Source organism: Salmo salar, chromosome ssa18, assembly GCF_905237065.1.
Source record: "Salmo salar chromosome ssa18, Ssal_v3.1, whole genome shotgun sequence".
NCBI lineage: Eukaryota > Metazoa > Chordata > Actinopteri > Salmoniformes > Salmonidae > Salmo > Salmo salar.
Genome location: NC_059459.1, coordinates 42,585,236 through 42,611,580, shown reverse-complemented (window position 1 = coordinate 42,611,580; position 26,345 = coordinate 42,585,236). Strand labels below are relative to the sequence as shown.

The window sequence follows — 26,345 nt, the reverse complement described above, 5'->3', positions numbered from 1 at the left end:
GCAGACATACTAAACTGTGGGTACTAGCCACTACCCACAATACACCTCTCCTCTCCACAGCCCCACCACAGCAGCTTTAGAAGACAGACTGAACTGTGGGTATTCACCACTACCCACAATACACCTCTCCTCTCCACTGTCCCACCACAGCAGCTTTAGAATACAGACTGAACTGTGGGTATTCGCCACTACCCACAATACACCTCTCCTCTCCACTGTCCCACCACAGCAGCTTTAGAATACAGACTGAACTGTGGGTACTTGTCACTACCCACAATACACCTCTCCTCTCCACTGTCCCACCACAGCAGCTTTAGAAGACAGACTGAACTGTGGGTACTTGTCACTACCCACAATACACCTCTCCTCTCCACTGTCCCACCACAGCAGCTTTAGAATACAGACTGAACTGTGGGTACTTGTTACGACTTCCGCCGAAGTCGGTTCCTCTCCTTGTTCGGGCGGCGTACGGCGGTCGATGTCACCGACCTTCCCACCGACCTTCTTTCCATTGGTTTTGTCTTGTCTTCCATCACACCTGGTTCCAATTCTATCAATTACATGTTGTGTATTTAACCCTCTGTTCCCCCCCCCATGTCCTTGTCCGTAATTGTTTGTTGTCAGTGCTTGTGCACGTTATGTTCTGGTGTGCGTCGGGTTATGTACCCATTTATTTCATTGTTCTGTATCCGGTGGGTTCTGATGATTAAACTGAGCCGTTGGAAACAGTTTTGCTCTCCTGTGTCTGACTTTTCTGCCGCCAGTACGCACCCCTGACAGTACTAGCCACTACCCACAATACACCTCTCCTCTCCACTGTCCCACCACAGCAGGTTCAGCAGACAGACTGAACTGTGGGTACTAGCCACTATCCACAATACACCTCTCCCTTTCTTCCGTTCCTGTCAGAGGTGGTCGACTTAGTTAGCCTGGTCACAGGTCTGTTTGTGCTTTCTTGGAAACATGACAAGTTCATTTTCACATGTCCCTCTTACTGATTAAAATGGCTGTCCTTCACAGGTCCCAGTACACACACTGTCATGCTGCACTGACATAAATCTAGTGTTTATGGAGAGACATTTTAATCAACACTAATTTATAATGCAGCCGTTTTTTTGTAAATAGATAGAGTTAGTAATGAATAAAGTATAAATAATATGTCACGTCCTGACCAGTAAAGGGGTCATTTTGTTATTGTAGTTGGTCAGGACGTGGCAGTGGTGTGTTTGTTTTGTGTGTTTCGGGGTTTTGGTTTATGTTCTATGTTTTCTATTTCTATGTGGGTTTTCTAGTTGTTCTATTTCTATGTTCAGGGTTTTGGTTTGGCCTTCAATTGGAGGCAGCTGTTCTTCGTTGCTTCTAATTGGAGGCCATATTTATGTAGGGGTTTTTCTTCATGGGTTTTGTAGGTAGCTGTTTTTCGTATAGTCTTTGTGTCCTTACGGAACTGTTGGTTGACATTGATTTATTTTGTTTAAGTGTTCACTTATATATAAATAAAAGAAGATGAGCACGATACCCGCTGCGCCTTGGTCCACTTTCTACGACGCACCTGACATTATTATTCACTTTAGACTTGAGGATTAGGATGGTATCAGGACTTGACTGTTTTTAATTCGACTTTTAAGCTTCATCTACACTCAGAAGAAATTAGGGTTCAAAGGTTATTCCGATCTCCCTGTAGGAGAATCATTTACGGTTGTAGGTAGCACCTTTTAAATATAATTCAGCCTTACTTTATTTCCTGAGGTTTCATCTTTTTGTTGTGCGACTGTGACTCCAGTGTGTCTGTGTTTCATCAAATATGAATCGGCGGGGCTCAAAAAAACATCACGGCAGAAATCTAGGCTTTCAGCACCAATCAGATTCATCATTTGATGAAACACAGACACACTGGGGTGACAAGGGGGGGTCACAGTCACACAACAAAAGATGAAACCTTGGGAAAGAAGCAGTTTGTTTCTGACTTCCTTGAATCTGTGGGTGCAGAAAGCCGTGACAGGAACCAAGTCCACTTTCACTACCAACACACAACCATCTTCAACCATGCTGCTCTCTCATTGGTTCTTGGAGGTTTCAGAAGGGATATTACGAGAGCGTCAACATTTCCTTTAGTCCGTTTATCTCTAAACGGAGGGACGACAACCACTGCATCCTGACAGGTTCAGGGGGTTCAACAACAGGTCTCTGAGCGCCATAGAAACATGTTTTCTATGTAGAGGAGAGAGGGAAGAACAACAGCAATGTAATAGGTAGGAAGTAGGTCCTGTTATTGTATGGTAATAGGTAGGAAGTAGGTCCTGTTATTGTATGGTAATAGGTAGGAAGTAGGTCCTGTTATTGTATGGTAATAGGTAGGAAGTAGGTCTTGTTATTGTATTGTAATAGGTAGGAAGTAGGTCCTGTTATTATATGGTAATAGGTAGGAAGTAGGTCTTGTTATTGTATTGTAATAGGTAGGAAGTAGGTCTTGTTATTGTATGGTAATAGGTAGGAAGTAGGTCTTGTTATTGTATTGTAATAGGTAGGAAGTAGGTCTTGTTATTGTATGGTAATAGGTATGAAATATGTCTTGTCATTTTCCCATTTGTCTGTTAGTTGCCAAGTGGTTCTATCAATCTAGGACATAGAGATTACTTAACCCTCAGAGCCTGGTTCCTCTCTAGGTTTCTTCCTAGGTTCTGGCATTTCTAGGGAGGTTTTTCCTAGCCACCGTGCTTCTACACCTGCATTGCTTGCTGGTTTGGGGTTTTAGGCTGGGTTTCTGTACAGCACTTTGTGACATCAGCTGATGTAAGAAGGGCTTTATAAATGAATTTCGTTTGATTTGATTTGACTTAACTCCAAGTTGTGAGACTCCATTAGACTTAATACCGTACCGTGAGGTTGTGAGACTCCATTAGACTTAATACTGTACCGTGAGGTTGTGAGACTCCATTAGACTTAATACCGTACCGTGAGGTTGTGAGAGCCGGTGACCGCGCTGCCGTCTTCCAGGTAGTGTGTTTCCGTGTAGTGACTGGCAAACAGACCACTAGAAATAAGACACAAAAAGAGAGCAAGAGTTAAAAGAAGGGAATCTCAAAGAGGACAACTCAGCGTGAGGGACACATTAGAGAGAGGGCTGGGAGGGGGGAGAGGGCTGGGAGGGGAGGAGAGGGGAGAGGAGAGAGGGATGGGAGGGGAGAGAGGGCTGAGAGGAAGGAGAGGGCTGGGAGGGAGGAGAGAGCTGGGAGGAAGGAGAGAGGAGAGGGCTGGAAGGGAGGAGAGGGGAGAGGAGAGAGGGCTGGGAGAGGAGAGGGGGAGAGGGCTGGGAGGGAGGAGAGGGGAGAGGAGAGAGGGATGGGAGGGGAGAGAGAGAGAGGAGAGAGGGCTGAGAGGGGGAGAGGGCTGGGAGGGAGGAGAGGGCTGGGAGGGGAGAGAGAGGAGAGAGGGCTGGGAGGGGAGAGAGAGGAGAGAGGGCTGGGAGGGGAGAGAGAGGAGAGAGGGAGGGGTGGGAGGGGGAGAGGAGAGAGGGCTGGGAGGGGAGAGAGAGGAGAGAGGGCTGGGAGGGAAGAGAGGGGAGAGAGGGCTGGGAGGGGAGAGAGAGCTGGGAGGGGAGAGAGAGGAGAGAGGGAGGGCTGGGAGGGGAGAGGAGAGAGGGCTGGGAGGGGAGAGAGAGGAGAGAGGGCTGGGAGGGGAGGTAGGGGGAGAGAGGGCTGGGAGGGGAGAGAGGGGAGAGAGGGCTGGGAGGGGAGAGAGGGGAGAGCAGAGAGGGACCAACAGCAGGGGTAGATCCTGGAATTACTATGAGCTCACACACACACTGGGAACCCTGATGAGTTGATTATTTCAGTGTGTGCGTGTGCGTGTGCGTGTGCGTGTGCGTGCGTGCGTGCGTGCGTGCGTGTGTGCGTGTGTGTGTGTGTGTGTGTGTGTGTGTGTGTGTGTGTGTGTGAGTGTGAGAGAGAGAGACCTCAGGAAAGCCAGAAGAGGAACACCCATCACAGACAGCTTGAGAGTCTTCCTGACCCTGCTTTCATAACCCACAAAACAACCCACAGAACTGGCAGTGATCACCCGGATCAAAGCCAGGCTGGAAAGAGCAGAAAAGTCCAATCGAATCAAATTAAGTTGTTTTAATTAGTTTCAACACTCTGACTCAGAAACTCAACGTCAGTGGATTATAATAATTAGAAGAATAACAAAGGCATCATTTAAATGTAATGAATATGTTAACCATCAACCAACCACTCACACAGACAAACACCTGCTTCCCTGACCCAGTGGGTCACCTGGTAATCTATAGGAGAGAGAGCAAACAGGCTCCGTCTATGAGAACACATACAAACACCTGCTTCCCTGACCCAGTGGGTCACCTGGTAATCTATAGGACAGAGAGCAAACAGGCTCCGTCTATGAGAACACATACAGACAAACACCTGCTTCCCTGACCCAGTGGGTCACCTGGTAATCTATAGGAGAGAGAGCAAACAGGCTCCGTCTATGAGAACACATACAAACACCTGCTTCCCTGACCCAGTGGTCACCTGGTAATCTATAGGACAGAGAGCAAACAGGCTCCGTCTATGAGAACACATACAAACAAACCAGATCGATGGAACTCAAACTGTGGACGGTGATTTGCTTTTAAATCAATTTGAAACACGAAGCGATGATGCATGATGCACACACACACACACACACACACACACACACACACACACACACACACACACACACACACACACACACACACACACACACACACACACACACACGCTATAGAACTGGTTAACATGGAACTGGTTAACATGGAACTAGTTAACATATAACTGGTTAACATGGAACTGGTTAACATGGAACTAGTTAACATGGAACTAGTTAACATATAACTGGTTAACATGGAGCTGGTTAACATGGAACTGGTTAACATGGGACTGGTTAACATGGAACTAGTTAACATGGAACTAGTTAACATGGAACTGGTTAACATATAACTGGTTAACATGGAGCTGGTTAACATGGAACTAGTTAACATGGAACTGGTTATCATATAACTGGTTAACATGGAGCTGGTTAACATGGAACTAGTTAACATGGAACTAGTTAACATATAACTGGTTAACATGGAGCTGGTTAACATGGAACTGGTTAACATGGAACTGGTTAACATGGGACTGGTTAACATGGAACTAGTTAACATGGAACTGGTTAACATATAACTGGTTAACATGGAGCTGGTTAACATGGAACTGGTTAACATGGGACTAGTTAACATGGAACTGGTTAACATGGGACTAGTTAACATGGAACTGGTTACCTCGTTAACATGGAACTGGTTAACATGGAGCTGGTTAACATGGAGCTGGTTAACATGGAACTAGTTAACATGGAACTGGTTAACATGGGACTAGTTAACATGGAACTAGTTAACATGGAACTGGTTAACATGGGACTAGTTAACATGGAACTGGTTAACATGGGACTAGTTAACATGTCCCTGGCAGATAGCAGATATAGACAGTGCTGACAGGAGAAAGGGAACAATCAGGAGTCACATGGAGATCTCAAACTGAGTTATGACTTTAGAATCTTCTGGAAATGATTTGGACGAGCGATAAAAACAGTCCCAGAAACAGAAATTAGTTTAAACTGAAAATAATCCCACATTGTTCGACAGTGCCAAATGCTAGTCCGTGGCCATAGCACACTGCCTGTTTGCAGTAATGACAGGATTTATTGTAAGCCTTATCTAAATGAAATACATTCTCATAATCAGCGCCATGAGACATCATTTTCAGCAATATAAAAGTTATGGATTTTTCTACAAGAACGGCAGAATGCCTCCACGCCAGTTGACTTACACCGTATCTGACGTATTGGATTTTCCTGAACTCTTCAGAAGTCAGAGGGGTCCTTTAGAACCTTTTCTACATAAAGAAATGCTTCTAAAAGGAAGACATAGAATCCTTAAAGGTTCTATGTAGATAATAAGGTTCTACCTCTATAAAGGGTTATATACGGTTCTAACTCTATAAAGGGTTCTATGTAGATAATACAGTTCTACCTCTAAAAAAGGTTCTATGTAGATAATAAGGTTCTACCTCTATAAAGGGTTCTATGTAGATAATACAGTTATACCTCTATAAAGGGGTCTATGTAGATAATAAGGTTCTACCTCTATAAATGTTTCTATGTAAATAATAAGGTTCAACCTCTATCAAGGGTTCTATGTAGATAATACGGTTCTACCTCTATAAAGGGTTCTATGTAAATAACACGGTTATACCTCTATAAAGGGTTCTTCTTCAGGGACAAAGGCCTGCAGAATCCTTTTTTCTAAAAGCGTACCTGCTGCAATCTCTTTTTATCACAAAAAGTTATGGATTTTTTGGCAAGAAGCAAGAGAGTGGATCAAAACCACTCAAGTCATCATATAGCACAGAAGTTTTCAGAACTTTAAATATGTAATATTTAGTCGGTACTTTGTACTTTGTTATTTGTACTTTGTGCTGCCTCACTTGTTCTTTGGGCATTCGTTTTGTGACGCGGTTGCGTTCTGTTATTATGATTGCCTCAGTAAAGTGCTTTGTCCACTCATCTCTGCTCTCCTGCGCCTGACTTCCATGCACCAGCTACACCCACCCCTTGACAATTCTCTTGTTTTACTACTTTTCAGAACTCTAAATATATAATATTCTCTTGTTTTACTAGTTTTCAGAAGTCTAACTATCTAATATTCTCCTCGGTTACTAGTTTTCAGAACTCTGAACTTGATGTGCAAGGCCTTTTTAAAGCCCATGAACTATAAAAATGCATTGCACGTCAAACATCTAACACGTCAATATGGATGAACGTAGGTATCTAAGGTCTTTTATATGGTAATAACGCAGTGCTATGGATGTCATGTTCCTCTGACAGCCTTATAGACTAATGACTGTATGGCCATACTAGCCTATGCAAGCCTGCATTTACCACGAACCAAGGCTTAGGTAATGTAACCAAGCACTCTACTTTAATCATGACTCAGAGAGAGAATGACCTACACAGACAGCCACACAAGGTCTCTGGGATGGTACATCAAACCTCTACTCTATGGGGTTACATCAAACCCCTGCTGTATGGAGTACATCAAACTCCTTCTGTACCTTTGATCAGGTAGTGTAGGAGTCAGTGGGATGTTGATATCAGGTAGTGTTGGAGTCAGTGGGATGTTGATATCAGGTAGTGTTGGAGTCAGTGAGATGTTGATATCAGGTAGTGTTGGAGTCAGTGAGATGTTGATATCAGGTAGTGTAGGAGTCAGTGAGATGTTGATATCAGGTAGTGTTGGAGTCAGTGGGATGTTGATATCAGGTAGTGTTGGAGTCAGTGAGATGTTGATATCAGGTAGTGAAGGAGTCAGTGAGATGTTGATATCAGGTAGTGTTGGAGTCAGTGGATGTTGATATCAGGTAGTGTAGGAGTCAGTGAGATGTTGATATCAGGTAGTGTTGGAGTCAGTGGGATGTTGATATCAGGTAGTGTTGGAGTCAGTGAGATGTTGATATCAGGTAGTGTTGGAGTCAGGGAGATGTTGATATATGGTAGTGTGGGAGTCAGTGAGATGTTGATATCAGGTAGTGTTGGAGTCAGTGAGATGTTGATGTTGATATCAGGTAGTGTTGGAGTCAGTGGATGTTGATATCAGGTAGTGTAGGAGTCAGTGAGATGTTGATATCAGGTAGTGTAGGAGTCAGTGGGATATCATGTTGATATCAGGTACTGCTGGAGTCAGTGAGATGTTGATATCAGGTAGTGTTGGAGTCAGTGAGATGTTGATATCAGGTAGTGTAGGAGTCAGTGAGATGTTGATATCAGGTAGTGTTGGAGTCAGTGAGATGTTGATATCAGGTAGTGTAGGAGTCAGTGAGATGTTGATATCAGGTAGTGTAGGAGTCAGTGAGATGTTGATATCAGGTAGTGTAGGAGTCAGTGAGATGTTGATATCAGGTAGTGTAGGAGTCAGTGGGATGTTGATATCAGGTAGTGTAGGAGTCAGGGAGATGTTGATATCAGGTAGTGTTGGAGTCAGTGGGATGTTGATATCAGGTAGTGTAGGAGTCAGTGAGATGTTGATATCAGGTAGTGTTGGAGTCAGTGGGATATCATGTTGATATCAGGTAATGTTGGAGTCAGTGAGATGTTGATATCAGGTAGTGTAGGAGTCAGTGAGATGTTGATATCAGGTAGTGTAGGAGTCAGTGAGATGTTGATATCAGGTAGTGTAGGAGTCAGTGAGATGTTGATATCAGGTAGTGTAGGAGTCAGTGAGATGTTGATATCAGGTAGTGTTGGAGTCAGTGAGATGTTGATATCAGGTAGTGTAGAGTCAGTGGGATGTTGATATCAGGTAGTGTAGGAGTCAGTGAGATGTTGATATCAGGTAGTGTAGGAGTCAGTGAGATGTTGATATCAGGTAGTGTAGGAGTCAGTGAGATGTTGATATCAGGTAGTGTAGGAGTCAGTGAGATGTTGATATCAGGTAGTGTAGGAGTCAGTGGGATGTTGATATCAGGTAGTGTAGGAGTCAGGGAGATGTTGATATCAGGTAGTGTTGGAGTCAGTGGGATATCATGTTGATATCAGGTAGTGTAGGAGTCAGTGAGATGTTGATATCAGGTAGTGTTGGAGTCAGTGGGCATGTTGATATCAGGTAGTGTTGGAGTCAGTGAGATGTTGATATCAGGTAGTGTAGGAGTCAGTGAGATGTTGATATCAGGTAGTGTAGGAGTCAGTGAGATGTTGATATCAGGTAGTGTAGGAGTCAGTGAGATGTTGATATCAGGTAGTGTAGGAGTCAGTGAGATGTTGATATCAGGTAGTGTTGGAGTCAGTGAGATGTTGATATCAGGTAGTGTAGAGTCAGTGGGATGTTGATATCAGGTAGTGTAGGAGTCAGTGAGATGTTGATATCAGGTAGTGTAGGAGTCAGTGAGATGTTGATATCAGGTAGTGTTGGAGTCAGGGAGATGTTGATATATGGTAGTGTGGGAGTCAGTGAGATGTTGATATCAGGTAGTGTTGGAGTCAGTGGGATATCATGTTGATATCAGGTACTGCTGGAGTCAGTGAGATGTTGATATCAGGTAGTGTTGGAGTCAGTGAGATGTTGATATCAGGTAGTGTTGGAGTCAGTGAGATGTTGATATCAGGTAGTGTTGGAGTCAGTGAGATGTTGCTATCAGGTAGTGTTGGAGTCAGTGGGATGTTGATATCAGGTAGTGTAGGAGTCAGTGAGATGTTGATATCAGGTAGTGTAGGAGTCAGTGAGATGTTGATATCAGGTAGTGTAGGAGTCAGTGGGATATCATGTTGATATCAGGTAGTGCTGGAGTCAGTGAGATGTTGATATCAGGTAGTGTTGGAGTCAGTGAGATGTTGATATCAGGTAGTGTAGGAGTCAGTGAGATGTTGATATCAGGTAGTGTTGGAGTCAGTGAGATGTTGATATCAGGTAGTGTAGGAGTCAGTGAGATGTTGATATCAGGTAGTGTAGGAGTCAGTGGGATGTTGATATCAGGTAGTGTTGGAGTCAGTGGGATGTTGATATCAGGTAGTGTAGGAGTCAGTGAGATGTTGATATCAGGTAGTGTTGGAGTCAGTGGGAGATGTTGATATCAGGTAGTGTTGGAGTCAGTGAGATGTTGATATCAGGTAGTGTAGGAGTCAGTGAGATGTTGATATCAGGTAGTGTAGGAGTCAGTGAGATGTTGATATCAGGTAGTGTTGGAGTCAGTGGGATGTTGATATCAGGTAGTGTAGGAGTCAGTGAGATGTTGATATCAGGTAGTGTTGGAGTCAGTGGGATGTTGATATCAGGTAGTGTAGGAGTCAGTGAGATGTTGATATCAGGTAGTGTTGGAGTCAGTGGGATATCATGTTGATATCAGGTAGTGTTGGAGTCAGTGAGATGTTGATATCAGGTAGTGTAGGAGTCAGTGAGATGTTGATATCAGGTAGTGTAGGAGTCAGTGAGATGTTGATATCAGGTAGTGTAGGAGTCAGTGAGATGTTGATATCAGGTAGTGTAGGAGTCAGTGAGATGTTGATATCAGGTAGTGTAGGAGTCAGTGAGATGTTGATATCAGGTAGTGTAGGAGTCAGTGAGATGTTGATATCAGGTAGTGTTGGAGTCAGTGGGTATATGTTGATATCAGGTAGTGTAGGAGTCAGTGAGATGTTGATATCAGGTAGTGTAGGAGTCAGTGAGATGTTGATATCAGGTAGTGTAGGAGTCAGTGAGATGTTGATATCAGGTAGTGTTGGAGTCAGTGAGATGTTGATATCAGGTAGTGTTGGAGTCAGTGAGATGTTGATATCAGGTAGTGTTGGAGTCAGTGAGATGTTGATATCAGGTAGTGTTGGAGTCAGTGGGATGTTGATATCAGGTAGTGTTGGAGTCAGTGAGATGTTGATATCAGGTAGTGTAGGAGTCAGTGAGATGTTGATATCAGGTAGTGTTGGAGTCAGTGAGATGTTGATATCAGGTAGTGTTGGAGTCAGTGAGATGTTGATATCAGGTAGTGTAGGAGTCAGTGGGATGTTGATATCAGGTAGTGTAGGAGTCAGTGAGATGTTGATATCAGGTAGTGTAGGAGTCAGTGAGATGTTGATATCAGGTAGTGTAGGAGTCAGTGAGATGTTGATATCAGGTAGTGTAGGAGTCAGTGAGATGTTGATATCAGGTAGTGTAGGAGTCAATGGGATGTTGATATCAGGTAGTGTAGGAGTCAGTGAGATGTTGATATCAGGTAGTGTTGGAGTCAGTGGGATGTTGATATCAGGTAGTGTAGGAGTCAGTGAGATGTTGATATCAGGTAGTGTTGGAGTCAGTGGGATATCATGTTGATATCAGGTAATGTTGGAGTCAGTGAGATGTTGATATCAGGTAGTGTAGGAGTCAGTGAGATGTTGATATCAGGTAGTGTAGGAGTCAGTGAGATGTTGATATCAGGTAGTGTAGGAGTCAGTGGGATGTTGATATCAGGTAGTGTAGGAGTCAGTGAGATGTTGATATCAGGTAGTGTTGGAGTCAGTGAGATGTTGATATCAGGTAGTGTAGGAGTCAGTGGGATGTTGATATCAGGTAGTGTAGGAGTCAGTGAGATGTTGATATCAGGTAGTGTAGGAGTCAGTGAGATGTTGATATCAGGTAGTGTTGGAGTCAGTGAGATGTTGATATCAGGTAGTGTGGGAGTCAGTGAGATGTTGATATCAGGTAGTGTTGGAGTCAGTGAGATGTTGATATCAGGTAGTGTAGGAGTCAGTGAGATGTTGATATCAGGTAGTGTTGGAGTCAGTGAGATGTTGATATCAGGTAGTGTTGGAGTCAGTGAGATGTTGATATCAGGTAGTGTTGGAGTCAGTGAGATGTTGATATCAGGTAGTGTTGGAGTCAGTGGGATGTTGATATCAGGTAGTGTAGGAGTCAGTGAGATGTTGATATCAGGTAGTGTAGGAGTCAGTGAGATGTTGATATCAGGTAGTGTTGGAGTCAGTGAGATGTTGATATCAGGTAGTGTTGGAGTCAGTGAGATGTTGATATCAGGTAGTGTTGGAGTCAGTGAGATGTTGATATCAGGTAGTGTAGGAGTCAGTGAGATGTTGATATCAGGTAGTGTTGGAGTCAGTGAGATGTTGATATCAGGTAGTGTAGGAGTCAGTGAGATGTTGATATCAGGTAGTGTAGGAGTCAGTGAGATGTTGATATCAGGTAGTGTAGGAGTCAGTGAGATGTTGATATCAGGTAGTGTAGGAGTCAGTGGGATGTTGATATCAGGTAGTGTAGGAGTCAGGGAGATGTTGATATCAGGTAGTGTTGGAGTCAGTGGGATGTTGATATCAGGTAGTGTAGGAGTCAGTGAGATGTTGATATCAGGTAGTGTTGGAGTCAGTGGGATGTTGATATCAGGTAGTGTTGGAGTCAGTGAGATGTTGATATCAGGTAGTGTAGGAGTCAGTGAGATGTTGATATCAGGTAGTGTAGGAGTCAGTGAGATGTTGATATCAGGTAGTGTAGGAGTCAGTGAGATGTTGATATCAGGTAGTGTAGGAGTCAGTGAGATGTTGATATCAGGTAGTGTTGGAGTCAGTGAGATGTTGATATCAGGTAGTGTAGAGTCAGTGGGATGTTGATATCAGGTAGTGTAGGAGTCAGTGAGATGTTGATATCAGGTAGTGTAGGAGTCAGTGAGATGTTGATATCAGGTAGTGTTGGAGTCAGTGAGATGTTGATATCAGGTAGTGTTGGAGTCAGTGAGATGTTGATATCAGGTAGTGTGGGAGTCAGTGGGATGTTGATATCAGGTAGTGTAGGAGTCAGTGAGATGTTGATATCTGGTAGTGTAGGAGTCAGTGAGATGTTGATATCAGGTAGTGTTGGAGTCAGTGAGATGTTGATGTTGATATCAGGTAGTGTAGGAGTCAGTGGGATGTTGATATCAGGTAGTGTTGGAGTCAGTGAGATGTTGATATCAGGTAGTGTTGGAGTCAGTGGGATGTTGATATCAGGTAGTGTAGGAGTCAGTGAGATGTTGATATCAGGTAGTGTAGGAGTCAGTGGGATGTTGATATCAGGTAGTGTTGGAGTCAGTGAGATGTTGATATCAGGTAGTGTTGGAGTGAGTGAGATGTTGATATCAGGTAGTGTTGGAGTCAGTGGATGTTGATATCAGGTAGTGTTGGAGTCAGTGAGATGTTGATATCAGGTAGTGTTGGAGTAAGTGGGATGTTGATATCAGGTAGTGTAGGAGTCAGTGAGATGTTGATATCAGGTAGTGTTGGAGTCAGTGAGATGTTGATATCAGGTAGTGTTGGAGTCAGTGAGATGTTGATATCAGGTAGTGTTGGAGTCAGTGAGATGTTGATATCAGGTAGTGTAGGAGTCAGTGAGATGTTGATATCAGGTAGTGTTGGAGTCAGTGGGATGTTGATATCAGTTAGTGTAGGAGTCAGTGAGATGTTGATATCAGGTAGTGTTGGAGTCAGTGGGATGTTGATATCAGGTAGTGTAGGAGTCAGTGAGATGTTGATATCAGGTAGTGTTGGAGTCAGTGAGTATCATGTTGATATCAGGTAGTGTTGGAGTCAGTGAGATGTTGATATCAGGTAGTGTAGGAGTCAGTGAGATGTTGATATCAGGTAGTGTAGGAGTCAGTGAGATGTTGATATCAGGTAGTGTAGGAGTCAGTGAGATGTTGATATCAGGTAGTGTAGGAGTCAGTGAGATGTTGATATCAGGTAGTGTTGGAGTCAGTGGGATGTTGATATCAGGTAGTGTAGGAGTCAGTGAGATGTTGATATCAGGTAGTGTAGGAGTCAGTGAGATGTTGATATCAGGTAGTGTAGGAGTCAGTGAGATGTTGATATCAGGTAGTGTTGGAGTCAGTGAGATGTTGATATCAGGTAGTGTTGGAGTCAGTGAGATGTTGATATCAGGTAGTGTTGGAGTCAGTGAGATGTTGATATCAGGTAGTGTGGGAGTCAGTGGGATGTTGATATCAGGTAGTGTAGGAGTCAGTGAGATGTTGATATCAGGTAGTGTAGGAGTCAGTGAGATGTTGATATCAGGTAGTGTAGGAGTCAGTGAGATGTTGATATCAGGTAGTGTTGGAGTCAGTGAGATGTTGATATCAGGTAGTGTAGGAGTCAGTGAGATGTTGATATCAGGTAGTGTTGGAGTCAGTGGGATGTTGATATCAGGTAGTGTTGGAGTCAGTGAGATGTTGATATCAGGTAGTGTTGGAGTCAGTGAGTTATGTTGATATCAGGTAGTGTAGGAGTCAGTGAGATGTTGATATCAGGTAGTGTTGGAGTCAGTGAGATATATGTTGATATCAGGTAGTGTAGGAGTCAGTGAGATGTTGATATCAGGTAGTGTAGGAGTCAGTGAGATGTTGATATCAGGTAGTGTAGGAGTCAGTGAGATGTTGATATCATGTAGTGTTGGAGTCAGTGGGATGTTGATATCAGGTAGTGTTGGAGTCAGTGAGAGGATGTTGATATCAGGTAGTGTTGGAGTCAGTGGGATGTTGATATCAGGTAGTGTAGGAGTCAGTGGGATGTTGATATCAGGTAGTGTAGGAGTCAGTGAGATGTTGATATCAGGTAGTGTGGGAGTCAGTGAGATGTTGATATCAGGTAGTGTAGGAGTCAGTGAGATGTTGATATCAGGTAGTGTTGGAGTCAGTGAAATGTTGATGTTGATATCAGGTAGTGTAGGAGTCAGTGGGATGTTGATATCAGGTAGTGTTGGAGTCAGTGAGATGTTGATATCAGGTAGTGTTGGAGTCAGTGGGATGTTGATATCAGGTAGTGTAGGAGTCAGTGAGATGTTGATATCAGGTAGTGTAGGAGTCAGTGAGATGTTGATATGAGGTAGTGTAGGAGTCAGTGAGATGTTGATATCAGGTAGTGTTGGAGTCAGTGAGATGTTGATATCAGGTATTGTTGGAGTCAGTGAGATGTTGATATCAGGTAGTGTTGGAGTCAGTGGATGTTGATATCAGGTAGTGTTGGAGTCAGTGAGATGTTGATATCAGGTAGTGTTGGAGTCAGTGAGATGTTGATATCAGGTAGTGTAGGAGTCAGTGAGATGTTGATATCAGGTAGTGTTGGAGTCAGTGGGATATCATATTGATATCAGGTAGTGTAGGAGTCAGTGAGATGTTGATATCAGGTAGTGTAGGAGTCAGTGGGATGTTGATATCAGGTAGTGTAGGAGTCAGTGAGATGTTGATATCAGGTAGTGTTGGAGTCAGTGGGATGTTGATATCAGTTAGTGTAGGAGTCAGTTAGATGTTGATATCAGGTAGTGTTGGAGTCAGTGGCATGTTGATATCAGGTAGTGTAGGAGTCAGTGGGATGTTGATATCAGGTAGTGTAGGAGTCAGTGGGATGTTGATATCAGGTAGTGTTGGAGTCAGTGAGATGTTGATATCAGGTAGTGTTGGAGTCAGTGAGATGTTGATGTTGATATCAGGTAGTGTAGGAGTCAGTGGGATGTTGATATCAGGTAGTGTTGGAGTCAGTGAGATGTTGATATCAGGTAGTGTTGGAGTCAGTGGGATGTTGATATCAGGTAGTGTAGGAGTCAGTGAGATGTTGATATCAGGTAGTGTAGGAGTCAGTGAGATGTTGATATCAGGTAGTGTAGGGAGTCAGTGAGATGTTGATATCAGGTAGTGTTGGAGTCAGTGAGATGTTGATATCAGGTAGTGTTGGAGTCAGTGAGATGTTGATATCAGGTAGTGTTGGAGTCAGTGGATGTTGATATCAGGTGGTGTTGGAGTCAGTGAGATGTTGATATCAGGTAGTGTTGGAGTCAGTGAGATGTTGATATCAGGTAGTGTAGGAGTCAGTGAGATGTTGATATCAGGTAGTGTTGGAGTCAGTGGGATATCATATTGATATCAGGTAGTGTAGGAGTCAGTGAGATGTTGATATCAGGTAGTGTTGGAGTCAGTGAGATGTTGATATCAGGTAGTGTTGGAGTCAGTGAGATGTTGATGTTGATATCAGGTAGTGTAGGAGTCAGTGGATGTTGATATCAGGTAGTGTAGGAGTCAGTGAGATGTTGATATCAGGTAGTGTTGGAGTCAGTGAGATGTTGATATCAGGTAGTGTTGGAGTAAGTGGGATGTTGATATCAGGTAGTGTAGGAGTCAGTGAGATGTTGATATCAGGTAGTGTAGGAGTCAATGAGATGTTGATATCAGGTAGTGTAGGAGTAAGTGGGATGTTGATATCAGGTAGTGTTGGAGTCAGTGAGATGTTGATATCAGGTAGTGTTGGAGTCAGTGGATGTTGATATCAGGTAGTGTTGGAGTCAGTGAGATGTTGATATCAGGTAGTGTTGGAGTCAGTGAGATGTTGATATCAGGTAGTGTAGGAGTCAGTGAGATGTTGATATCAGGTAGTGTTGGAGTCAGTGGGATATCATATTGATATCAGGTAGTGTAGGAGTCAGTGAGATGTTGATATCAGGTAGTGTGGGAGTCAGTGAGATGTTGATATCAGGTAGTGTAGGAGTCAGTTAGATGTTGAGATCAGGTAGTGTTGGAGTCAGTGAGATGTTGATATCAGGTAGTGTTGGAGTCAGTGAGATGTTGATGTTGATATCAGGTAGTGTAGGAGTCAGTGGATGTTGATATCAGGTAGTGTAGGAGTCAGTGAGATGTTGATATCAGGTAGTGTTGGAGTCAGTGAGATGTTGATATCAGGTAGTGTTGGAGTCAGTGAGATGTTGATATCAGGTAGTGTTGGAGTCAGTGAGATGTTGATATCAGGTAGTGTTGGAGTCAGTGGATGTTGATATCAGGTAGTGTTGGAGTCAGTGAGATGTTGATATCAGGTAGTGTTGGAGTCAGTGAGATGTTGATATCAGGTAGTGTAGGAGTCAGTGAGATGTTGATATCAGGTAGTGTTGGAGTCAGTGGGATATCATATTGATATCAGGTAGTGTAGGAGTCAGTGAGATGTTGATATCAGGTAGTGTGGGAGTCAGTGAGATATTGATATCAGGTAGTGTAGGAGTCAGTTAGATGTTGATATCATGTAGTGTTGGAGTCAGTGAGATGTTGATATCAGGTAGTGTTGGAGTCAGTGAGATGTTGATGTTGATATCAGGTAGTGTAGGAGTCAGTGGATGTTGATATCAGGTAGTGTAGGAGTCAGTGGGATGTTGATATCAGGTAGTGTAGGAGTCAGTGAGATGTTGATATCAGTTAGTGTGGGAGTCAGTGAGATGTTGATATCAGGTAGTGTAGGAGTCAGTGAGATGTTGATATCAGGTAGTGTTGGAGTCAGTGAGATGTTGATGTTGATATCAGGTAGTGTAGGAGTCAGTGGGATGTTGATATCAGGTAGTGTTGGAGTCAGTGAGATGTTGATATCAGGTAGTGTTGGAGTCAGTGGGATGTTGATATCAGGTAGTGTAGGAGTCAGTGAGATGTTGATATCAGGTAGTGTAGGAGTCAGTGAGATGTTGATATGAGGTAGTGTAGGAGTCAGTGAGATGTTGATATCAGGTAGTGTTGGAGTCAGTGAGATGTTGATATCAGGTATTGTTGGAGTCAGTGAGATGTTGATATCAGGTAGTGTTGGAGTCAGTGGATGTTGATATCAGGTAGTGTTGGAGTCAGTGAGATGTTGATATCAGGTAGTGTTGGAGTCAGTGAGATGTTGATATCAGGTAGTGTAGGAGTCAGTGAGATGTTGATATCAGGTAGTGTTGGAGTCAGTGGGATATCATATTGATATCAGGTAGTGTAGGAGTCAGTGAGATGTTGATATCAGGTAGTGTAGGAGTCAGTGGGATGTTGATATCAGGTAGTGTAGGAGTCAGTGAGATGTTGATATCAGGTAGTGTTGGAGTCAGTGGGATGTTGATATCAGTTAGTGTAGGAGTCAGTTAGATGTTGATATCAGGTAGTGTTGGAGTCAGTGGCATGTTGATATCAGGTAGTGTAGGAGTCAGTGGGATGTTGATATCAGGTAGTGTAGGAGTCAGTGGGATGTTGATATCAGGTAGTGTTGGAGTCAGTGAGATGTTGATATCAGGTAGTGTTGGAGTCAGTGAGATGTTGATGTTGATATCAGGTAGTGTAGGAGTCAGTGGGATGTTGATATCAGGTAGTGTTGGAGTCAGTGAGATGTTGATATCAGGTAGTGTTGGAGTCAGTGGGATGTTGATATCAGGTAGTGTAGGAGTCAGTGAGATGTTGATATCAGGTAGTGTAGGAGTCAGTGAGATGTTGATATCAGGTAGTGTAGGAGTCAGTGAGATGTTGATATCAGGTAGTGTTGGAGTCAGTGAGATGTTGATATCAGGTAGTGTTGGAGTCAGTGAGATGTTGATATCAGGTAGTGTTGGAGTCAGTGGATGTTGATATCAGGTGGTGTTGGAGTCAGTGAGATGTTGATATCAGGTAGTGTTGGAGTCAGTGAGATGTTGATATCAGGTAGTGTAGGAGTCAGTGAGATGTTGATATCAGGTAGTGTTGGAGTCAGTGGGATATCATATTGATATCAGGTAGTGTAGGAGTCAGTGAGATGTTGATATCAGGTAGTGTAGGAGTCAGTTAGATGTTGATATCAGGTAGTGTTGGAGTCAGTGAGATGTTGATATCAGGTAGTGTTGGAGTCAGTGAGATGTTGATGTTGATATCAGGTAGTGTAGGAGTCAGTGGATGTTGATATCAGGTAGTGTAGGAGTCAGTGAGATGTTGATATCAGGTAGTGTTGGAGTCAGTGAGATGTTGATATCAGGTAGTGTTGGAGTAAGTGGGATGTTGATATCAGGTAGTGTAGGAGTCAGTGAGATGTTGATATCAGGTAGTGTAGGAGTCAATGAGATGTTGATATCAGGTAGTGTAGGAGTAAGTGGGATGTTGATATCAGGTAGTGTTGGAGTCAGTGAGATGTTGATATCAGGTAGTGTTGGAGTCAGTGGATGTTGATATCAGGTAGTGTTGGAGTCAGTGAGATGTTGATATCAGGTAGTGTTGGAGTCAGTGAGATGTTGATATCAGGTAGTGTAGGAGTCAGTGAGATGTTGATATCAGGTAGTGTTGGAGTCAGTGGGATATCATATTGATATCAGGTAGTGTAGGAGTCAGTGAGATGTTGATATCAGGTAGTGTGGGAGTCAGTGAGATGTTGATATCAGGTAGTGTAGGAGTCAGTTAGATGTTGAGATCAGGTAGTGTTGGAGTCAGTGAGATGTTGATATCAGGTAGTGTTGGAGTCAGTGAGATGTTGATGTTGATATCAGGTAGTGTAGGAGTCAGTGGATGTTGATATCAGGTAGTGTAGGAGTCAGTGAGATGTTGATATCAGGTAGTGTTGGAGTCAGTGAGATGTTGATATCAGGTAGTGTTGGAGTAAGTGGGATGTTGATATCAGGTAGTGTTGGAGTCAGTGGCATGTTGATATCAGGTAGTGTAGGAGTCAGTGGGATGTTGATATCAGGTAGTGTAGGAGTCAGTGGGATGTTGATATCAGGTAGTGTTGGAGTCAGTGAGATGTTGATATCAGGTAGTGTTGGAGTCAGTGAGATGTTGATGTTGATATCAGGTAGTGTAGGAGTCAGTGGGATGTTGATATCAGGTAGTGTTGGAGTCAGTGAGATGTTGATATCAGGTAGTGTTGGAGTCAGTGGGATGTTGATATCAGGTAGTGTAGGAGTCAGTGAGATGTTGATATCAGGTAGTGTAGGAGTCAGTGAGATGTTGATATCAGGTAGTGTAGGAGTCAGTGAGATGTTGATATCAGGTAGTGTTGGAGTCAGTGAGATGTTGATATCAGGTAGTGTTGGAGTCAGTGAGATGTTGATATCAGGTAGTGTTGGAGTCAGTGGATGTTGATATCAGGTGGTGTTGGAGTCAGTGAGATGTTGATATCAGGTAGTGTTGGAGTCAGTGAGATGTTGATATCAGGTAGTGTAGGAGTCAGTGAGATGTTGATATCAGGTAGTGTTGGAGTCAGTGGGATATCATATTGATATCAGGTAGTGTAGGAGTCAGTGAGATGTTGATATCAGGTAGTGTTGGAGTCAGTGAGATGTTGATATCAGGTAGTGTTGGAGTCAGTGAGATGTTGATGTTGATATCAGGTAGTGTAGGAGTCAGTGGATGTTGATATCAGGTAGTGTAGGAGTCAGTGAGATGTTGATATCAGGTAGTGTTGGAGTCAGTGAGATGTTGATATCAGGTAGTGTTGGAGTAAGTGGGATGTTGATATCAGGTAGTGTAGGAGTCAGTGAGATGTTGATATCAGGTAGTGTAGGAGTCAATGAGATGTTGATATCAGGTAGTGTAGGGAGTAAGTGGGATGTTGATATCAGGTAGTGTTGGAGTCAGTGAGATGTTGATATCAGGTAGTGTTGGAGTCAGTGGATGTTGATATCAGGTAGTGTTGGAGTCAGTGAGATGTTGATATCAGGTAGTGTTGGAGTCAGTGAGATGTTGATATCAGGTAGTGTAGGAGTCAGTGAGATGTTGATATCAGGTAGTGTTGGAGTCAGTGGGATATCATATTGATATCAGGTAGTGTAGGAGTCAGTGAGATGTTGATATCAGGTAGTGTGGGAGTCAGTGAGATGTTGATATCAGGTAGTGTAGGAGTCAGTTAGATGTTGAGATCAGGTAGTGTTGGAGTCAGTGAGATGTTGATATCAGGTAGTGTTGGAGTCAGTGAGATGTTGATGTTGATATCAGGTAGTGTAGGAGTCAGTGGATGTTGATATCAGGTAGTGTAGGAGTCAGTGAGATGTTGATATCAGGTAGTGTTGGAGTCAGTGAGATGTTGATATCAGGTAGTGTTGGAGTAAGTGGGATGTTGATATCAGGTAGTGTAGGAGTCAGTGAGATGTTGATATCAGGTAGTGTAGGAGTCAATGAGATGTTGATATCAGGTAGTGTAGTAGTCAGTGAGATGTTGATATCAGGTAGTGTTGGAGTCAGTGAGATGCTGATATCAGGTAGTGTTGGAGTCAGTGAGATGTTGATATCAGGTAGTGTTGGAGTCAGTGAGATGTTGATATCAGGTAGTGTGGGAGTCAGTGGGATGTTGATATCAGGTAGTGTAGGAGTCAGTGAGATGTTGATATCAGGTAGTGTAGGAGTCAGTGAGATGTTGATATCAGGTAGTGTAGGAGTCAGTGAGATGTTGATATCAGGTAGTGTTGGAGTCAGTGAGATGTTGATATCAGGTAGTGTTGGAGTCAGTGAGATGTTGATATCAGGTAGTGTTGGAGTCAGTGGATGTTGATATCAGGTAGTGTTGGAGTCAGTGAGATGTTGATATCAGGTAGTGTTGGAGTCAGTGAGATGTTGATATCAGGTAGTGTAGGAGTCAGTGAGATGTTGATATCAGGTAGTGTTGGAGTCAGTGGGATATCATATTGATATCAGGTAGTGTAGGAGTCAGTGAGATGTTGATATCAGGTAGTGTGGGAGTCAGTGAGATATTGATATCAGGTAGTGTAGGAGTCAGTTAGATGTTGATATCATGTAGTGTTGGAGTCAGTGAGATGTTGATATCAGGTAGTGTTGGAGTCAGTGAGATGTTGATGTTGATATCAGGTAGTGTAGGAGTCAGTGGATGTTGATATCAGGTAGTGTAGGAGTCAGTGGGATGTTGATATCAGGTAGTGTAGGAGTCAGTGAGATGTTGATATCAGTTAGTGTGGGAGTCAGTGAGATGTTGATATCAGGTAGTGTAGGAGTCAGTGAGATGTTGATATCAGGTAGTGTTGGAGTCAGTGAGATGTTGATGTTGATATCAGGTAGTGTAGGAGTCAGTGGGATGTTTATATCAGGTAGTGTTGGAGTCAGTGAGATGTTGATATCAGGTAGTGTTGGAGTCAGTGGGATGTTGATATCAGGTAGTGTAGGAGTCAGTGAGATGTTGATATCAGGTAGTGTAGGAGTCAGTGAGATGTTGATATCAGGTAGTGTAGGAGTCAGTGAGATGTTGATATCAGGTAGTGTTGGAGTCAGTGAGATGTTGATATCAGGTATTGTTGGAGTCAGTGAGATGTTGATATCAGGTAGTGTTGGAGTCAGTGGATGTTGATATCAGGTAGTGTTGGAGTCAGTGAGATGTTGATATCAGGTAGTGTTGGAGTCAGTGAGATGTTGATATCAGGTAGTGTAGGAGTCAGTGAGATGTTGATATCAGGTAGTGTTGGAGTCAGTGGGATATCATATTGATATCAGGTAGTGTAGGAGTCAGTGAGATGTTGATATCAGGTAGTGTAGGAGTCAGTGGGATGTTGATATCAGGTAGTGTAGGAGTCAGTGAGATGTTGATATCAGGTAGTGTTGGAGTCAGTGGGATGTTGATATCAGTTAGTGTAGGAGTCAGTGAGATGTTGATATCAGGTAGTGTTGGAGTCAGTGGCATGTTGATATCAGGTAGTGTAGGAGTCAGTGGGATGTTGATATCAGGTAGTGTAGGAGTCAGTGGGATGTTGATATCAGGTAGTGTTGGAGTCAGTGAGATGTTGATATCAGGTAGTGTTGGAGTCAGTGAGATGTTGATGTTGATATCAGGTAGTGTAGGAGTCAGTGGGATGTTGATATCAGGTAGTGTTGGAGTCAGTGAGATGTTGATATCAGGTAGTGTTGGAGTCAGTGGGATGTTGATATCAGGTAGTGTAGGAGTCAGTGAGATGTTGATATCAGGTAGTGTAGGAGTCAGTGAGATGTTGATATCAGGTAGTGTAGGAGTCAGTGAGATGTTGATATCAGGTAGTGTTGGAGTCAGTGAGATGTTGATATCAGGTAGTGTTGGAGTCAGTGAGATGTTGATATCAGGTAGTGTTGGAGTCAGTGGATGTTGATATCAGGTGGTGTTGGAGTCAGTGAGATGTTGATATCAGGTAGTGTTGGAGTCAGTGAGATGTTGATATCAGGTAGTGTAGGAGTCAGTGAGATGTTGATATCAGGTAGTGTTGGAGTCAGTGGGATATCATATTGATATCAGGTAGTGTAGGAGTCAGTGAGATGTTGATATCAGGTAGTGTGGGAGTCAGTGAGATGTTGATATCAGGTAGTGTTGGAGTCAGTGAGATGTTGAGATCAGGTAGTGTTGGAGTCAGTGAGAGGATGTTGATATCAGGTAGTGTTGGAGTCAGTGAGTGGATGTTGATATCAGGTAGTGTAGGAGTCAGTGAGATGTTGATATCAGGTAGTGTTGGAGTCAGTGAGATGTTGATATCAGGTAGTGTTGGAGTAAGTGGGATGTTGATATCAGGTAGTGCAGTGTTGGAGTCAGTGAGATGTTGATATCAGGTAGTGTAGGAGTCAGTGAGATGTTGATATCAGGTAGTGTTGGAGTCAGTGGGATGTTGATATCAGGTAGTGTTGGAGTCAGTGAGATGTTGATATCAGGTAGTGTTGGAGTCAGTGAGATGTTGATATCAGGTAGTGTTGGAGTCAGTGAGATGTTGATATCAGGTAGTGTTGGAGTCAGTGAGATGTTGATATCAGGTAGTGTAGGAGTCAGTGAGATGTTGATATCAGGTAGTGTTGGAGTCAGTGAGATGTTGATATCAGGTAGTGTAGGAGTCAGTGAGATGTTGATATCAGGTAGTGTAGGAGTCAGTGAGATGTTGATATCAGGTAGTGTAGGAGTCAGTGGGATGTTGATATCAGGTAGTGTTGGAGTCAGTGAGATGTTGATATCAGGTAGTGTTGGAGTCAGTGAGATGTTGATATCAGGTAGTGTTGGAGTCAGTGAGATGTTGATATCAGGTAGTGTAGGAGTCAGTGAGATGTTGATATCAGGTAGTGTGGAGTCAGTGAGATGTTGATATCAGGTAGTGTAGGAGTCAGTGAGATGTTGATATCAGGTAGTGTTGGAGTCAGTGAGATGTTGATATCAGGTAGTGTAGGAGTCAGTGAGATGTTGATATCAGGTAGTGTTGGAGTCAGTGAGATGTTGATATCAGGTAGTGTAGGAGTCAGTGAGATGTTGATATCAGGTAGTGTTGGAGTCAGTGAGATGTTGATATCAGGTAGTGTTGGAGTCAGTGAGATGTTGATGTTGATATCAGGTAGTGTAGGAGTCAGTGAGATGTTGATATCAGGTAGTGTAGGAGTCAGTGGGATGTTGATATCAGGTAGTGTAGGAGTCAGTGAGATGTTGATATCAGGTAGTGTTGGAGTCAGTGAGATGTTGATATCAGGTAGTGTAGGAGTCAGTGAGATGTTGATATCAGGTAGTGTTGGAGTCAGTGAGAGTGATGTTGATATCAGGTAGTGTAGGAGTCAGTGAGATGTTGATATCAGGTAGTGTAGGAGTCAGTGAGATGTTGATATCAGGTAGTGTTGGAGTCAGTGGGATGTTGATATCAGGTAGTGTAGGAGTCAGTGAGATGTTGATATCAGGTAGTGTAGGAGTCAGTGAGATGTTGATATCAGGTAGTGTAGGAGTCAGTGAGATGTTGATATCAGGTAGTGTTGGAGTCAGTGAGATGTTGATATCAGGTATTGTTGGAGTCAGTGAGATGTTGATATCAGGTAGTGTTGGAGTCAGTGGATGTTGATATCAGGTAGTGTTGGAGTCAGTGAGATGTTGATATCAGGTAGTGTTGGAGTCAGTGAGATGTTGATATCAGGTAGTGTAGGAGTCAGTGAGATGTTGATATCAGGTAGTGTTGGAGTCAGTGGGATATCATATTGATATCAGGTAGTGTAGGAGTCAGTGAGATGTTGATATCAGGTAGTGTAGGAGTCAGTGAGATGTTGATATCAGGTAGTGTAGGAGTCAGTGAGATGTTGATATCAGGTAGTGTTGGAGTCAGTGAGATGTTGATATCAGGTAGTGTTGGAGTCAGTTAGATGTTGATATCAGGTAGTGTTGGAGTCAGTGGGATGTTGATATCAGGTAGTGTAGGAGTCAGTGGGATGTTGATATCAGGTAGTGTTGGAGTCAGTGGGATGTTGATATCAGGTAGTGTAGGAGTCAGTGGGATGTTGATATCAGGTAGTGTTGGAGTCAGTGAGATGTTGATATCAGGTAGTGTTGGAGTCAGTGAGATGTTGATGTTGATATCAGGTAGTGTAGGAGTCAGTGGGATGTTGATATCAGGTAGTGTTGGAGTCAGTGAGATGTTGATATCAGGTAGTGTTGGAGTCAGTGGGATGTTGATATCAGGTAGTGTAGGAGTCAGTGAGATGTTGATATCAGGTAGTGTAGGAGTCAGTGAGATGTTGATATCAGGTAGTGTAGGAGTCAGTGAGATGTTGATATCAGGTAGTGTTGGAGTCAGTGAGATGTTGATATCAGGTAGTGTTGGAGTCAGTGAGATGTTGATATCAGGTAGTGTTGGAGTCAGTGGATGTTGATATCAGGTGGTGTTGGAGTCAGTGAGATGTTGATATCAGGTAGTGTTGGAGTCAGTGAGATGTTGATATCAGGTAGTGTAGGAGTCAGTGAGATGTTGATATCAGGTAGTGTTGGAGTCAGTGGGATATCATATTGATATCAGGTAGTGTAGGAGTCAGTGAGATGTTGATATCAGGTAGTGTTGGAGTCAGTGAGATGTTGATATCAGGTAGTGTTGGAGTCAGTGAGATGGATGTTGATATCAGGTAGTGTAGGAGTCAGTGGGATGTTGATATCAGGTAGTGTAGGAGTCAGTGAGATGTTGATATCAGGTAGTGTTGGAGTCAGTGAGATGTTGATATCAGGTAGTGTAGGAGTCAGTGGGATGTTGATATCAGGTAGTGTAGGAGTCAGTGGGATGTTGATATCAGGTAGTGTTGGAGTCAGTGAGATGTTGATATCAGGTAGTGTTGGAGTCAGTGAGAGATGTTGATATCAGGTAGTGTTGGAGTCAGTGGGATGTTGATATCAGGTAGTGTTGGAGTCAGTGAGATGTTGATATCAGGTAGTGTAGGAGTCAGTGGGATGTTGATATCAGGTAGTGTAGGAGTCAGTGAGATGTTGATATCAGGTAGTGTTGGAGTCAGTGAGATGTTGATATCAGGTAGTGTTGGAGTCAGTGAGATGTTGATATCAGGTAGTGTTGGAGTCAGTGAGATGTTGATATCAGGTAGTGTAGGAGTCAGTGAGATGTTGATATCAGGTAGTGTTGGAGTCAGTGGGATATCATATTGATATCAGGTAGTGTAGGAGTCAGTGAGATGTTGATATCAGGTAGTGTGGGAGTCAGTGAGATGTTGATATCAGGTAGTGTAGGAGTCAGTTAGATGTTGAGATCAGGTAGTGTTGGAGTCAGTGAGATGTTGATATCAGGTAGTGTTGGAGTCAGTGAGATGTTGATGTTGATATCAGGTAGTGTAGGAGTCAGTGGATGTTGATATCAGGTAGTGTAGGAGTCAGTGAGATGTTGATATCAGGTAGTGTTGGAGTCAGTGAGATGTTGATATCAGGTAGTGTTGGAGTAAGTGGGATGTTGATATCAGGTAGTGTTGGAGTCAGTGAGATGTTGATATCAGGTAGTGTAGGAGTCAATGAGATGTTGATATCAGGTAGTGTAGTAGTCAGTGAGATGTTGATATCAGGTAGTGTTGGAGTCAGTGAGATGTTGATATCAGGTAGTGTTGGAGTCAGTGAGATGTTGATATCAGGTAGTGTTGGAGTCAGTGAGATGTTGATATCAGGTAGTGTGGGAGTCAGGGAGATGTTGATATCAGGTAGTGTAGGAGTCAGTGAGATGTTGATATCAGGTAGTGTGGGAGTCAGGGAGATGTTGATATCAGGTAGTGTAGGAGTCAGTGAGATGTTGATATCAGGTAGTGTTGGAGTCAGTGGGATGTTGATATCAGGTAGTGTAGGAGTCAGTGAGA

The 26,345-nt window shown here is 43.2% G+C and overlaps 1 protein-coding gene across 1 annotated transcript in view; it reads right to left on the bottom strand.

Moving 5' to 3' along the window:
• The window catches only part of LOC106577343 (disintegrin and metalloproteinase domain-containing protein 12), a 207,367-nt gene that overhangs the window by 103,869 nt on the left and 77,153 nt on the right, over positions 1–26,345 (bottom strand). The window contains exon 4 of the mRNA XM_045701159.1: positions 2,956–3,034. Within this exon, the coding sequence (XP_045557115.1) occupies positions 2,956–3,034 (79 nt within the window). The remainder of the gene's footprint in view (positions 1–2,955; positions 3,035–26,345) is intronic.